The sequence below is a fragment of the Podarcis cretensis genome, assembly GCF_951804945.1.
Source record: "Podarcis cretensis genome assembly, chromosome: 16".
Lineage (NCBI taxonomy): Eukaryota > Metazoa > Chordata > Lepidosauria > Squamata > Lacertidae > Podarcis > Podarcis cretensis.
In genome coordinates, this window is record NC_137186.1 from 12,601,678 (window position 1) to 12,617,823 (window position 16,146).

The 16,146-nt window shown below is 48.5% G+C and overlaps 2 protein-coding genes across 5 annotated transcripts in view; both read left to right on the top strand.

The window, feature by feature from the left end:
• Window positions 1-2,220, top strand: part of GANAB (glucosidase II alpha subunit) — a 33,838-nt gene extending 31,618 nt beyond the window's left edge. For both annotated transcript variants that reach the window (XM_079957962.1, XM_079957963.1), the window contains one exon: window positions 436-2,220. In XM_079957962.1, coding sequence (XP_079814088.1) covers window positions 436-545 — 110 coding nt within the window. In that variant the 3' untranslated portion in view covers window positions 546-2,220. The remainder of the gene's footprint in view (window positions 1-435) is intronic.
• Window positions 2,221-4,923: 2,703 nt separating this feature from the next.
• Window positions 4,924-15,644, top strand: B3GAT3 (beta-1,3-glucuronyltransferase 3). 3 transcript variants are annotated; one of them, XM_079957845.1, is made up of 7 exons: window positions 4,924-5,387; window positions 6,604-6,806; window positions 8,080-8,169; window positions 9,336-9,513; window positions 11,165-11,495; window positions 12,869-13,159; window positions 14,223-15,644. In XM_079957845.1, the coding sequence occupies exons 2-7, from the start codon at window positions 6,731-6,733 to the stop codon at window positions 14,319-14,321; spliced, it is 1,065 nt and encodes a 354-aa protein (XP_079813971.1). In that variant the 5' UTR covers window positions 4,924-5,387; window positions 6,604-6,730; the 3' UTR covers window positions 14,322-15,644. The 3 variants fall into 3 exon arrangements, with proteins under 3 accessions (XP_079813971.1, XP_079813973.1, XP_079813972.1); XM_079957847.1 differs by having other exon boundaries at window positions 4,970-5,387; window positions 6,604-6,790; XM_079957846.1 differs by lacking the exon at window positions 4,924-5,387 and adding an exon at window positions 5,490-5,590.
• Window positions 15,645-16,146: the final 502 nt, after the last annotated feature.

Here is a 16,146-nt window from a genome sequence, read left to right on the forward strand (position 1 = left end):
GCAGTGAATACCCCCCAACAGCAAAAAAATTAATGCTTCCCCCTGCTATGCATAAAACTTGAGCAAGTGTTTCCTATGAACTGAACTGTTGTGTTTTGTCTGTGTGCACTGTGAGAATTTTGGGAATGGGAAAAGCGGTGTATTAATTTTAATCTAATCTACGGAGCACTTTCAGCTAAGCTATACAGCAATGGGGGATCTTTGGCCCTCCAGATGTCGCTGGACTACAACTCCCAGAATCCATGATCATTGGCCCTGCTGGCTGAGGCTGATGGGAGCTGTAGTTCAGCAACACCTGGAGGGTCACAGATTCCCCATCCTTGAGCTAAACCCGACTTCAAACTGTTCTCTATTGGGAAAGGACGGTACTTTTTCTCAGCTGTGCTCACCTCATCTCTCTTTCTCTCTCTCTCCCCCCCCCCCCAATGATAAAAGATGTTGCAGAATCTCGCCTGGATTTCACACACGAGGCTGAAACATCCGTCTTAACCATCCGGAAACCTGCAGTCAACATTGGGGCAGACTGGAGCATTTCCCTGCGATAATGCCACGAGCTGGGCGGGAGGGCGGGCGGGCAGAGGGATTCAGCTGGACAAGAGGGCTAAGGAAACACTCAAGCAGTGTTGGGGAGTTCTGTGGTGCCTCCCCTTTCATGGTCATGTGGGAAGGGAAGGCTAGGCGCTCCCCACCCTGCAGGGGCTCAAGTCCAACATCCTGTACCACTCAGGCATGTCTTGGGAGGGGGCGGTGGCGGCGATCGCTTCCACCCCTTCCCCTCCGATCCTGGCTTGGACTCTTTCTTTCCCCCTGCGTGTGGTTCCATAGATTAACTTTAGCAATATTTGCTGTAGAATGAAGAATCTCTTGGGTTGGAGTTGGTTGAGACTCTCGTTTCCCCTCTGTCGGGGGTGGTGGCTAAGAAAGATCTCTTCCCTTCCCACACCACCCCACTCCCTGGAGTTGCAATATTGGGACCAACTATTTTGAGGGGCTGGGCCTTTCCAGAGGGGAGGGAGAATTGATTTGGTCTCCTCCGTTTCCCATCCATCTCCACTTCCCTCTTCATCCCTCTCCTGCCCAACCAATTCCTGGCTCCAGTTACTGACCACAAAACGAGTGACCTTGGCAGGGGTTGCCTTCTAACCTTTTCCTTGCCAACAGGTGAATGTATGGAGAACTCCCTCTTTCGTTGCTCCCTGCCCCATTCCGCCACTCGCCACAAACAGCAGGGCAACATGTACAGCTAGCTCACTTGTGGGGAACCTTTGGCCCTTGAGACATTGCTGAACCACAGCTCCCATCATCCCTGGTCATTGGTCATGCTATGGCTGATGGAAATTGTAGTTCAGCAGCATCAGGTTCCCCACACCTGAACTAGATCGTTGCCATTCTCTCCCCACGCTCTCTTCTACCCACCAGTCCCAATACTTTCTTATTTCTCTCCCCCCCCCCAAAAAAAAATCCTTAGTACTGTGAGTTAGAAGGGATTTCTGTTTCTTTCCGGAGTGGGGATGGGGGTTATCTTGGTGTCAGTGAATCACTGGCACTTCTATTTATATAATTTCTTGGGGGAAGGTAGATGAGACAGATCATGTGAAGGGAAAGGGGAGTCTGTGCAGTTTGGTTAGAAAACCAGGCCCTGGGTTATGAGAGCAAGCCAAAGCGAATGTGGAGCGGGGGGGGGGGGGGGGTTGTCCTGCACAGAGATCTGGAAAGGAAAAAACAAGAGTGGCAGGTGGGCGGGGAAAGAAGCTGCTAAGAAATCAGGCCCCTTTCCTGCCAGAAAGTGAGGAGAGGGGCCCATCCTCCTCGGGGTGGAGTAGGACGGACAGGAAATTTTTTTTTTTACTCTTCTAGCTATGCCTTCCATCTCTCCCGCTCCTGCTTCCAGCTATCACTGCTCCTGCCCCCTCTCAGGCTAGGCTGCCTGGCTTGCGTTTGGCCTTGGCCGTCTTGTGTGTGTACGTGGATTAACATTCCTGGTCTTGGCTGGTTCTCCCTCGTGCATTTGCAGGCAAAAGGCCCAGAGCGAGTCTTTTTTCTTTTTTAAAAAATGGTCAAAATCCCTTCTTTAACACACACACACACACACACACACACACACACACACTTCCTCTCCTCCCATGCTTTCTTGATTGTGATTTCATCTGCAGGTATAAAGCTTTCACTGACTGGGTGTTTTGATAAAAGATGGACAATAAAAAAACCATTAAAAATAAACATTTTGGTTTTTTTCTTCTTTTGATAGCTGCCATAGATTATTCATGACAATGTCAGAGGCGTCTGTTTTGCTGCATGGATGCATAGTGTATTCGAGTCAGGAGACCATGAGAGCAAAAAAAAAAAAAAGAGGAAAGCCTCATAATAGTAGCACATATAAAACTTTTAAAAAAGGAATACAGTGGTACCTCGGGTTAAGAACTTAATTCGTTCTGGAGGTCTGTTCTTAACCTGAAACTGTTCTTAACCTGAAGCACCACTTTAGCTAATGGGGCCTCCCGCTGCCGCTGCGCCTCCGCTGCACGATTTCTGTTCTCATCCTGAAGCAAAGTTCTTCACCCAAGGTACTATTTCTGGGTTAGTGGAGTCTGTAACCTGAAGCGCATGTAACCCGAGGTACCACTGTATTGAGCTGTGTTTGGATTTCCTCCCCTTTTCGAGGGTGGTGGCCAGGAAACTGTGGCCATTTGGACCAGTTTCTTATAGCAAGGAAGGAAACATGGCGCACTTTCAGATACTATTGGACTCCCAACTCCCATAATTCCTGGCGCCTAGGAAGCTGCCCTCTCATCCAGACCATTTTGGACCATCTAGCTCAGTATTGCATATCCTGGCTTTCAGCAGGGTCTCTCCTAGTAGCCATGCCTGGAGATGCCAGAGATTGAACCTGGAACCTTCTGCATTCAAGGCAGATTCTCTGTCACTGAGCTACATCTCTTCTGTTCACCATGCTAGGTGGGGCTGATGGGAGTGGACTCCAGCATGTAGAGGATGACATGTTCCCTGCCTTAGACCATGTGGGATAAGTTAAAGCTTTGGTTTTCCCCAGTAGTGATGTATGGAAGTGAGAGCTGGACCATAAAGAAGGCTGATCACCAAAGAATTGATGCTTTTGAATTATGGTGCTGGAGGAGAGTCTTGAGAGTCCCATGGACTGCAAGAAGATCAAACCTCTCCATTCTTAAGGAAATCACCCCTGAGTGCTCACTGGAAGGACACATCCTGAAGCTGAGGCTCCAATACTTTGGCCACCTCATGAGAAGAGAAGACTCCCTGGAAAAGACCCTGATGTTGGGAAAGGTTGAGGGCACAAGGAAAAGAGGACAACAGAAGACGAGATGGTTGGACAGTGTTCTGGAAGCTACCAGCATGAGTTTGACCAAACTGTGGAAGGCTGTGAAAGACAGGAGTGCCTGGCGTGCTCTGGTCCATGGGGTCACGAAGAGTCGGACACAACTAAACGACTAAACAACAACAATGGCTACAATTCCTGTCCCATAGAACCTTTCATGTTTTCTCTGTTGGATTTGCATGGGCAAAGTCTTCACCCAGTGGGCATCCACCTTTACATCGTATTGGGTCTCCCCATAACTACGTGACAATAAAACACCTGCCAAAAGCTTATGTAGTGTAGTGGTTAGATTGTCAGACTATGACTGGAGAGACCAGGGTTCAAATCACCAGTTGGTCAGGGACCTCTTGCTTGGTGGCCTTGGGCCAGTCACAGCTTCTCAACCATAACTTACTTCATAGGGCAGTTGGGATTAAATAAGTATGGGGAGAATCCTGTATGCTACTTTGAGCTTGGAGAAAATGGTGGGGTATAAATGTATGAATGGGAAAGAAAAAAGGAATAAGAAAGTGAGTGTTTGATCTGAGAAAGTGTTACCTGGTCCACAAATGTAACACCATAATAAATTTGCTAAATCTTTAAGGTGCAAGACCTTGTGTGCTGTTTTTACTGCAACAGATTTAAGCATGGCACCTCTCCGCTCCACCCCCCAAACAAGGACACCGGTTTGTATAAAAATGGCCAATTTAGATAAACATTTTGCTCTAATTTAAATAGAAATGCATGGGGAGCAAGACTGTTGTAAACAACATCTGCCCTTATTCCCTTATGGGGTATACAAGAGCCCTTTATAGAGTCCTTTGTAGGTTCTCCATTGGTAGGAGAAAATAACAGAGACCAACCAGAGAATATTGAGAAGCAAAGCAGCTAGTAAGACTGATCTTTATTAAAGCTGTTGCAACAGGGTGCTCCCCTCACCCACAGGAGAGAGGAGGACCCAGAACCAAGGTGTGCCTGCCGTTATATAGACATTTTAAATTCCCTGCCCTGGAGCTCAAGACCACCCCCCACAAACATTGTACCTACATCACAGCAAAGGCGGTCTACAACAGAAATTTGAATGTTGTTTTTCCTGTCTGCCAGGTTATCTGATAATGCCTTATCTGATTGCCTTTCCTGGTAGTTTGGCCTTTGCTTTGAGATGGTGATTGCCCAATTCCTGAGACAATGGGAAGGTTCCCTCACCCCCTCCCTCCTTGCAGAGAAAACATTTGGTCAGTTTGGGTGTCAAAATCATAGCTGTCAACTTTTCCCTTTTCTTGTGAGGAATCCTATTTGGAACAAGGGAATTCCCTTTAAAAAAGGGAAATGTTGACAGCTATGGTCAAAATGGTTTCAGTCTTCTTGTGCTGCTCCAGACCTGTGGTCCATATATCTATGTACGTTCTTGGTTGGTACATTTATGAACATTTATTATATATATAAAACCTTAAATTTTTTATTACACTGTGACCAGGTGACTTCTGTACCTGCTCCACCCACTGTCCCAAGTAGCGCTGCTAACTGGATGCACAGGTTCAAGCCCTCTCCCTTCATTGGGTGTATTCTCTTTCATCTGGATTTGGATCACAGCCACACTATATATTTAAAGGTGCTGGGAGTTGAAGCTCTGTGAGGGGTCCATTGTCCTCTTGACAGCCCTTCAAACAGAGGACTGTCCTCTGCAAAGTAAGACACGCGGTCACCCTATCTGGAAACGAAACAGCTAAAAGCGCAGCAGAAGAGAACAAAACGGAGTGCAGTCGAACCTAGGGAAAACATTTCAACGTATTTCAACATTTCAGAAGAAAAAGCATGAAGCAATCAGGAGGCGGGGGGAACGGGCCAGACGGGGAATAGCTGCACCGGGGGACCCTTCACGAGGAGGGACCTCTGAAGGACGGTAAAGGCGGCTGGACCGGAAGTGCTGTGTTGGCCGGCGCGGGGAACTCCGTGGGGACCCCGGATACGAGGAAGGGGGCCTTGAGCAGCTGAGGATCCTAGTCCCCCTGACCCTTCTCCCTCCTTCGCCTCGGGGGGCAGTAGCAGAAGCGTGGTGAGCACCGGCCTTTGCTCCGTCGCCATAGCAACGGTGTCACACCGTCTCCCTTCCCATGCCGGGAGAGGGGAGACGGGGGGTGGGGTATTGAACGGGGAGTGGGGGCGTCGGCGTGGGGTTGCTGCTGCGCTCCTAGGAGGAGATGGAGAGGCTCTGCTTCAAGGGGTGCCCAGAGCCTCCATGATGCTGCAGTGCTGAAGGTTGCCCAGTAACTGCAAGGGGAAGGGGAGGGGTTTTAGCATGGAAAGAAGGAGAGAGATCTCACCCGGGCTTCGGAGTTCCTAAAATAAGAGGTTGCAGGGGCTTAGGAGTGCTTGCGTCCCACAAGCCAGCAAGCCCTTGCTCTCTCGTCCTAGGAGTGTGCGTGATAGAGACGTAAAGGCACTCTGTATGTGCTCAGATGCCATCTCCGCAACTCCAGAGGCATTTACGTAGCTTGCAGGCTTGTCGTCGGTTTCCTGGTAAAGGTTTGGGCAACATTTCCTCCCTACAGAGATGGGAAACCCATTAAGATGCTCTATGCCTAGAGACTGTCATGGGATTTGATGGATTCTTGAATGCTCTTAGGGATTTTTGGACAGTTAGACAGAGCTGGCAACCCTGGTCTCTGAAGAATGATGAGATGTGAGGGTCCAAACATGATCGCTCCTGATGCTGTAGAGCCCGCACTGCTCCTTGGCATTCCCAGGAGCTGTAGGCAGTGAAACAGGCAGGGAATCAGGCTGCTGAGATAGATTTGCTAGGCACTTTGAGGATAAAAACTACACTTTGGAACTCCCTGCCCTATGATATTAAGCAGGCACCTTCACTGTACTGCTTTTGGCACTTGCTAAAATCGTTTTTGTTTAAGCAAGCCTTTGCAGACATGTTAATCTGGGATGCATATCAAGACATAGTTTTATTTTATAAAGTATGTATTTTTTAACTGCTACTTTTCTTTTGAAAATAAATTAGGCTTAATTGTTTTTATCATCAGATGCTGTGGATAACTTAATGTGTATTTTGTGTTGTATCCAACAATGTTTTACTCACAGCAGACCTACTAAAAACAATAGTTTTTAGTTTAATTAATTTCAGTGGGCCTACTCTGAGCAGGACTAACACTGCATGCAACCCTTTATATTTTATGTAAACTGCTTAGAGGTTTTTATGGTGTTTTTTTTAATCTTGTTAACTTTTTTTTAAAAAAATCTCTCGTTTTTGCATTATTTAGATGGCATGGTTATGACAAGTCCAGTTGAAGTGCCCAGTGCACTGTCTAGTCTGGCTTTATGGGATCAGATTCAGCTTTTGAGGCCTGAGGATGTGGACAAAGTACATTGAATCATTTGGCTAAACACATGCCCTTTCGATCCTTGTTTGTTGTGGTTTCCTTGAGCTGGCCAGAGAGGGCTGACCAGGTGAGTCCAGAGTGTGGTAAGTGCATTATTGTGTGACAGTGCCTACTGTTTTAAAAAGGTGGTCTGCTGCTTTCTGACAATTACCTCCTGGTTGCAAATACGCCCTCCTCAGCAAGGGGCTCAAGAGGGTAGTGGTGGCCCACCTTTGAGAAAACTATCTCAGTAGATTTCTATCTAGGTTTAGCACTGAATAAACCTTGGTTGAGGGGCCAGGGGAATGTGACCATGTTACTCTTGCTTAATCTCTTTGTCCTGTGAGTTGGCAGTACAATTTTATAGTGGTTCTAATCCTACTTACAGAACCAGTTACAGAGAATGGCATTGGGTGACTATGAGTTTCCTCCAACTCAGTTGTTCTCAGAGTAGATGTACTGAAATTAGTGAACCTACCATGCCCATTCATGTCAGTAGGTTCACTCTGAGTAGGAACACTGCCTCTAAACCTACATCTTGGCCCCCTGGCAATTATGCTGCAGAGTGCTACATGTTAGCATCTGGTTCCTGATTCTGGTTGCTATCTATATGAAGCTATTGGGAGCAGCCGTTTGGGGATTTGGAACACAGTGCCATCAACACGCTAGTGACGCCCAGCTCTATTTTTCTGTTACATTGGAGTCAGGTGAGGCTGTACAAGTCCAGGACCAGTGCCTGGAAGCGGTGATTGGCTGGATAAGGGCCAGTAAGCTGAAACTGAATCCTAACAAGACAGAGATCTTGTGTGTTTACAGCTCTAGGAATTGGAATGTCTGCCTACTCCGGACAGGGTAGCACTCTCCCAAACAAAACATGTTCATCATCTGTGTGTATTCCCTGGAGTTGTTTTTGTCACTGGAGCGCATGTGGCTTCAGTACCTGTGAGTGTCTTTTTGTGTCTGCTTTGGCTGGAGTGCCAGTAATAACCATTCCTGGTCTGGTATAGCCTTACTACCATGTTGTACACATCGGTAGCCTCAAGTCTTGATTGCTGTAATGTGCTCAACGTGGGGCTGCCCTGGAAGCTGCAACTAGTGTAGACTGCAGCAGCTAGGGTGGCAAGTGCGGTGTCCTTCTGTGTACATTTTTACACCACCAATTTAACTGTCATGAAGAATCCTGCAGTGTGTTAAGGGTGCTGGAAACTAACTCTGTGATGTCAGCGCCGTTAGCAAATTACAGTACTGAGGATTCTTTGGGGGAAGCCCTGCCTATTAAAGTGGCGTAAGAGTGCTTTAAATGTATGGTGTGGGTGGTATCTTATTTTTTCCCTACAGAGCCGTGTGTTGATCTTTGTTTGGTGCTCATCTCTGCAGGCCCTGCCATGAAGGTGAAATTAAAAAACGTGTTTGTCATCTATTTCCTGGTGTCGGTGATCGGCCTGATGTATGCACTGCTGCAACTGGGTGAGTAGCAAAGGAGGGATGGAGGTATCCTGCTGTATTTATTTAATGGACTTTTCAATATCTATTAGCAGGCAATACCTTTATTTAGGACCAATCAAATTATGAGCAAACTTTTGAGTTCTCAGAACTCTTCTATAAAGCTAGATATTTAGCAATGCTGGGTGAACAATACCTGACTCGATGTTAAAACAGCAAAGTCTGTATTCAATCATAGTCTTATGATGGCCTGCAGGAGAATATAGAAAATTTGACAAGGCTCTACTGCAAAGAGGTATACCCTTCTGGGCCCTCCAGATACTGCTGGACTCCCAACTTTACACATCTGGAAGTGCATTTGATATGTGATCCCTGATTGGTTGGGACATGTGTCTAGGATAGGGTAGGTAATCTCCAGGTGCTGCTGAACTACAACTCCCATCATCCCTGACCATTGGCTATGCTGTCGAGCTCGTGGGAGTTAAAGTCCAACATTATCATCTGGAGAGCCACAGGTCCCCCACTTCTGATTTAGAACGTAACCCTTTGCCTCCACCCTACCTTACATTGTTCGGGGCTATATCCACACCATATGGCTTCCTTCCCCTTCTTCTCCTGGGAACTTGTTAAGGATTCTGGGAATTGTAGTTCTGTGAGGGGCTATTTACAGTTCCCAGAATTCTTATATATACTGTATTGGCCCGAATATAAGCCACACCCACAAATAAGCCACACCTTTAAAATTCAAGGGGGGGAGACAATACCCAAATATAAGCTGCTCCTTTAAAATTGGGTTACAGGCTGAAAATTGCTGTGGTTGGTAGAATTGTAACTCCCAGCCAATTTAAGCCTTTGATCTTGCAAGCCCGCAAAAGTTACCGTACAATTGCAAATCGCTATTCAATTGCTACAATTCTGCAGGCACTCACACCCATAAATGGCAAATGAACAGTCTCAAGCTCACAAATCAGCAATAAAACATTTTATTGTTCCATTTTACTATATTTCTGTTTCAGCAGCGATATCGAAAAAGCCCATTTTTGTAAGGTCGCAAATTTAAGCCACACTTTAACTTTTAACGGTTGGAATTTGGGGGGGAAAGTGAGGCTTATATTCAGGCCAACACAGTGTATACATATATGGATATTATTGCAGCAGTTGTGTGCTGATGTTCTTCCCTCTGGCCTCAGGACAGCCCTGCGACTGCACCCAGCACCTGAAGTCAGCCAGTGACCTTATCCATGCCAAGGAGAAAAAGCTGTCCCAGTTGCAGAATGAGCTGAAGAGGCTCCAGGGGCGGGAAAAAGTCCCAGAGCCAGCAGAACAAGCTTTGCCAGTCATTTATGCCGTCACGCCCACCTACGCTAGGTAAGGTGCCAGATCCCTGGGGGTAGGGGGCAGTGTCGGTTCTGGGTCATAGTTCAGCAGCTGAGGGCATGACTTGCGTGAAGAAGGATCCTGGGAAGGAAGGACTGTGAGAGAGGTGCTGCTGATCAGAGGAGACGCAGGGGCATAGGAAACTGCCTTAGAGTGAGCCAGACCCTCTGGTCCCATCTAGCTCAGCACTGTCTACACTTCGACTGACAGCGACTGCAGGCTTTCATACAGGAGTCTATGTCTAGCCCTACCTGTAGAAGCTGAGGTTGAACTTGGGACCATCTGTATGTAAAACAGATGCTCTGACACTGAGGTAGAGCTCTTCCCTTAAGACACGGGAAGCTACTGTTAGAATTCCTGCTCCATGATTGCAGTCATGGGATTGTTGTGTATCACATGACTCCACAGAGTGGGAAGTGACGGAGACAGGATGTTTGTGTTACTGTGTTCTGTGAACACTATTGTCCTTTGTTATTTCTCTTTGCTGTGTGATGCTAGAGAGAGAGGGAGCCATGTTGCAGTGCTCCGTGTGTGTTTATATGTCAATAAAGTAGATTAGCCAAAATGCTGAGTTGCTGAGGTCTGTCACGCGAACTGCACAGACTAAGTGTGCCGATGTCTGTTGGCATCGGTCGCTGTGATGTTTGGGCAGAAGAAAGCTTTTGAAGCTCCCGAACGAACGACCAGGAGGGAGAGAACATGTATCTCTGCCAGGGTCCTACTCGAGTGTAGGACGAGCTCCTGACAGCTATCATATACCAAGTCAGACTACTCGTTCATCCATCTCCACATGGCAGTAGATCTCCTGGCTTTCAAGGCAGGGGTCTCTCCCGGCCCTGCCTGGAGATACTAGAGATCAAACCAGTAACCTTTAGCAGGCAGAGCAGGGGCTCTAAAACTGAGTTACGGCCTTTCCCCTAAAAATAAACAGAGGTTCCCATCTTTGTGGTTCTCAATAGCAGTCTGATTTAAATAGGACCATATCCAATAAGCTTATTGTGCTGTCCAAAGCCCATGGCAATTACATTATAATGTACCAAAATACATATGTAGTGATAATAGAAGATTCCTGTGTTGCAGGGGGTTGGACCAAATGGTCCTTGTGGCCCCCTCCAACTCTATGGCTCTAGGAAACAAATAACAAACATTGATAGTATAGAGGAAAGAAGAATCAGAAGTGCCACCAGCTCACCCAACTTCAGATTAAACCTCCCAGTCTCCAAAACAATTTATAGCAACATTATCTAATTCTCCCTTTCTAATCCAAGAGCCACTTTATGTGTCCCAAAGCAGTTCGTGTCGCTCCAAATAAACTGAGCCGTTTCTTCCAGAAATCTTTCTTTGATCACTGTATAAAGGACAGATGAATAGATACTGAATAACGTCTTCCACCAGATATTGGCCACAAACACAGAATCTGTGAAATAGAAACCCAAGAAGCTGCCTTATACAAAGTTGGACCATTAGCAGTGATTCTTCAGGGGTTTCTGACAAGGGACATTCCTTGGCCTGCTTGGAGATGCTGGGGCTTGAACCTGAGACCTTCTGCACGCTCTGCTACCAAAGCTGTGGCTAGAGCCCCTCTCAATCTGTCTCCCCGATTTCTCGCTTGCTTCCTTCTCTCTGGCCTCCTCTTCCCCAGGCTGGTCCAGAAGGCGGAGCTGGTGCGCCTGTCGCAGACCCTCCTGCACGTGAAGAACCTGCACTGGATCGTGGTTGAGGACGCGCCGGCCAAGACGCAGCTGGTCTCGGAGCTGCTGGCTCAGAGCCACCTGCGCTTCACGCACCTGCACACCGAAACGCCCAAGGAGCACAAGCGCAAGGAGAGCGACCCCAACTGGCTGAAGCCCCGGGGGGTGGAGCAGCGGAACCTGGCGCTGCAGTGGCTGCGGGAGAACCACGAGCTGGGCAAGAAGGCGGTGGTGTACTTTGCGGACGATGACAACACCTACAGCTTGCGCCTCTTTGACGAAGTCAGTGCCGGGAGGAAGGGGTGCAACAGATTTGGGGGGGGGATTGCAGTTCTCCTAGATTCCAGAATATGTTCCATATTCTTCTTCTTCTGAAAAACAAAACCTTTTATTTTAACAAATATAATGGGGAGGAGGCAAAAGAAGCATTGTCAGATGATACTAACAATACAAATCTTCCATCGGTTCTGACTTAGCCCCCATCTGTACTGTACATTTAAAGCAGCATTGCTCCACTTTAAATAGTCATGGTTTCCCCTGAAGAATCCTGGGAGGTGTCATTCATTGGGGTTTTGTTTTGGAATTGCTAGGAGGTCCCTATTCCCCTTTAAAGGTAAAGGTAAAGGTACCCCTGCCCGTACAGGCCAGTCTTGACAGACTCTGGGGTTGTGCGCCCATCTCACTTAAGAGGCCAGGGGCCAGCGCTGTCCGGAGACACTTCCAGGTCACGTGGCCAGCGTGACATCGCTGCTCTGGCCAGAGCCAGAGCCAGAGCCGCACACGGAAACGCCGTTTACCTTCCCGCTGGTAAGCGGTCCCTATTTATCTACTTGCACCCGGAGGTGCTTTCGAACTGCTAGGTTGGCAGGCGCTGGGACCGAGCAGCGGGAGCGCACCCCGCCGCAGGGATTCGAACCGCCGACCTTTCGATCGGCAAGTCCTAGGCGCTGAGGCTTTAACCCACAGCGCCACCTACGTCCCACCAAGCTATAATTCCCCTTTACCAAGCTATAATTTTCAGAGTGGTTTTACAATCAAGCCCTCTTCCCAGGCAGGGGTGCCAAGTTGAATCGGGACCTTGGACCCCAAGAGTTAGCTCCCGTATTCCCAGGCATTTAACAAAGCTTGGGGTTTGGGTGGGATTCCATGGGAGTAAATGGATACTCCGCTATCTATCTATTCTGCAGTTGTGTCAGTTTCTACAGACATAGGTGCTTATGTAGCAAGCCTCATAGCTGACAGTGGGGACGGGGAAGGGGGTTCAACAGAAGGAATTACTCCTTACATACTAAGGCAACAGTCCTAACTTATGTGACTTACATGGGAGAAGCCCACACTGAATTCTAAGTAGACACGTCTAAGGTAGCGTGGCAAACTAGCATGTGCAGGATTGTTGGGGTGCTTTATTGGGGAGAGGTTCCAGGTTACCACAAGAGATGGGAATAAACAGGTTGTTAAACAAAGAGCTGCAACCAGGCAGCGTTGGTCTCCAGAAGGTGGTGTTGTTGTCGTTCAATTTATATCCCACCCAGGGCTGCAAACACAGCCACAGTTTTTAAAGAAAGCGTTCCAGAAAATGGAAGCATTCTAAAAGCAGTTTTATCAAACTCTCTCCCCCTCTTTTCCCTTCTTTGCTCCACCCTGTCCCCAACCAGATCCGCTCCACCAAGCGCGTCTCGGTGTGGCCCGTTGGCCTGGTGGGAGGCCTCCGCTTTGAGCGCCCCCTGGTGGAGAACAGCAAAGTGGTGGGTTTCTACACGGCCTGGAAGCCCAACCGGCCCTTCCCCATGGACATGGCCGGCTTTGCCGTGGCCCTCGATCTGCTCCTGGCCAATCGGGAAGCTCACTTTGACTTGCTGGCCGAGCGCGGCTACCTGGAGAGCAGCCTGCTGCAGTCGCTGGTGTCGATTGAGGAGCTGGAGCCCAAGGCTGACAACTGCACCAAGGTGAGCAGGTTGGCAGACATCAGTAAAACTGCTGGCATATTTGTAAAGCTAAGCAGGGTCTGGCATGGTTTCAGATTGGATGGGGGACCAAGTGTTGAGATTTCTGCATTGTAGCGGGTTTGATTAGATGACCCTCAGGGTCCCTTCCAATTCTATGATTCTATTGAGTCCCCTACAGATTCCCCTACATACAGCAACTTTTTCGGACCTGACAATATTTCTGACCACCACAGGGATGGGGAACCTGTGACCCTCTAGATGTTGCTGGACTACAACCCCACCAGCCCTGATAACTGGCCACGCTGGCTGGGGCTGATGGGAATTGGAGTAAAACAACAGCTGGAGGGCCATGAGTTCCCTATCTCTGATTTAAACCTCTGTAAGTGCATTTAATAATGTGATCCCTGATTGCTTGGGACATGGAGACTACAGGTCCCACCAGCTATTTATCATTAGCCATGCTGGCTGGGGTTGATGGAAGTTGGAGTCCATCAACGTACAGAAGACCACAGACTCCCCACTCCTGGACTGCAACTTCCATCAGCTCCCGCCGACACAAAACTGTGCTGTCTCCGACTGATGGGAGTTGGTGTCCAAAATATCTGGAGGACACCTGGTCAGGGAAGGCCGCCGTGAATCCTGATTGGTGTTTTAGCAGATGACCAGGGCAAGGGGAGAGTGTGTGTGCACGACACTCGTTAATACATGGTTTCACTTCCTCAAGCAGCAGGAAGTTTGCAGCAGCTATTTTAAGGTGGTTTGTCTCAGACAAGGCAGGCCTGATGACAGTCAGATTCCCATTGAGAAGTTCCTTTTTGAGATGTTGAGAAGCAATTTAGCACCGTTGGTACAGTCGCCCCCAAGGGCAGATGGTCCTACTGCCCTTCCTCACATAAAGGTTGACGGTGGTAGCCGCTGTGAGTGGAAAACCTTTGTATGTTTGCCCCCGAAACAGTACATGTTTGAAAAGGAAAAGGGGTGGGGTGGGAAGAGGAAAACACAAGCAAACTCGGGCACCAGTAGTAGAGAAATTGAAACAGAAACACCTCTTTTGATCTTGCAGGTGCTCGTTTGGCACACCCGGACCGAGAAGCCCAAGATGAAACAAGAGGAGTTGTTGCAAAAGCAGGGCCTGGGCTCCGACCCCAGCATCGAGGTGTGACTGGGCCCCGTTTGGCCACTGAGACAGTGGCAGTGCCTCCGTGGGGCGTGGGAGGAGCTAGAAGGACTCGGCCAAACTCGATTGGTCGCAGATGCTGAAGTCTTTGACTCCCACTCCCTTGCCCATCCATGGACATGTGCTGCCCCGGAACTCTTTTTATTTATTAAGGATGAGCTCCCTGTTCTTGACCCCCAGCATGGAAGGAACACTCTGTCTCCAGTGAGAAGAGACTTGATTCACAACTGCTGCTATCCCCCGCCCCCTCGCCTTCCTACTGCTGGGGAAATGTCTTCTATTTTGGTGCCCTCCCTCTTTAAAAACATTTCTTCGTTGAATGCTGCAGTTTCCTACTGGTGAAAAAGCCCCCTTTGCTTTCCCCTGCTGGTTGCTCTGACCGCCCCCCCCCCCCCCGCCAAATGCTTTGTTCCCTCCTCCCTGGCAACAATTGTCTTATAGTCTGACTGCTCTCTCCTGTAACAAGAGTGCTTGAATGACGTTGATTGGTGTTGGGAAGGGGACCCAAGTGAAATCCAAAAGTTCATTCCTTTGGGGGGGGAAACCCAATTTTAGCCATTTATCTTCTACTTAATAAAACCAGTTGCATAAGGGAGCAATCACAACACTACTGTAAGTTCCTGAGCCACATCCCCACCCACAGGAGCAAAAACAGAGGAAAGAGGATCCCCAAATATAAAGTCTCAAGAATCCAAGTGACAATGAAATCATGTCAGAAGTAATGGATCCTTAAATGTGAATATGGAAGCATTTACAGATTATGTGTACGGAAATTACAAGATTTACATTTGCATTGTGAATTTGTATTTTATGCGCATATATCGGCACCTGCTTATGCCTGTCTGTGGGAAGGAAAAGGGTGCAAGGAGGTTAAGCCTGTAGTAGCCCTTACTGCAGTTCTTCAGAAGAAAAGTTGGGAAAAGCTGGAAGCAAAGATAAGGATTCCTCTGTCTCTCCTGCTGATGTCTTCTTCCCCCAATCATATCATTTTTCTTTGAATCAGGGATGGGGGAACCTATGGCCTTCTGGACATTGCTGGTCTCCAGCTCCCTGATGCAGTTGGCCCTCTAGGACTGATGGGGACCGAAGTGCAACAACATCAGAAGGCCCCACAGGTGTCACCCCCCCCCTTCTTTCTAGGAAGGACAGCAGCCCTTGCCAAGCCAGGAGCCTGATCCTGGGGAGGGGCTGGTTCCTGTTCCCCATGAGCTCTTGAGTGTTTCTGCGCTGTGTCCACCCCAGTTTGCATGTGTTGGTGGCTGTTCCAGCAACTTGCATGCTGACCGCTCAATAAACATGTTGACTTCCGCTGCTTCCTCTCATTTGTACCTCGGCCTGCCTTAAGACGCCTTGATTGACCCCTGTGTAATGCAGAGTGGTCCTCCAGGGGTTCTTGGACTCCAGCTCCCATCAGCCAGTATGACTATTGGTCAGGGGCAAGGCTGATGGGATATGTAGTCTAGCCACATCAGGAGGGCCTGACAAGTTCCCCATCCCTGCTCTGTTGACTGACCTCCTGTTATTGCGGTCTTCAGCAGCTGGGTGCCGTCTGGATGTTTTGGACTACAATGCCCATCAGGGCTGAGATGGGAGTTGCGAGTCCGAAACATCTGAAAGTTGTCCCAGTTGCTGAAGGCTGCTTTGTGGGGTCTCCATAGCTTCCATCTCCACTGTGGACAATGTCTCCAGCTACCCCTGCCCCTTTGGTCTCTCCTGCCTCTCCTAAGGTGGTGTGTTCTACACACACAAACACAACCACACAAACCTTAAATTCTGTGCCCAGACATGCCAAATCCTGCACCAGTACAAA

Bases quoted from the DNA above. Each gene is read 5' to 3' on its own strand.
- B3GAT3 (XM_079957845.1), top strand. From the start codon at position 6,731: ATGCCCTTTCGATCCTTGTTTGTTGTGGTTTCCTTGAGCTGGCCAGAG. The intron at 8,170-9,335 runs GTGAGTAGCAAA...CTCTGGCCTCAG, and splicing joins GTATGCACTGCTGCAACTGG to GACAGCCCTGCGACTGCACC. The intron at 13,160-14,222 runs GTGAGCAGGTTG...TTGATCTTGCAG, and splicing joins AGGCTGACAACTGCACCAAG to GTGCTCGTTTGGCACACCCG.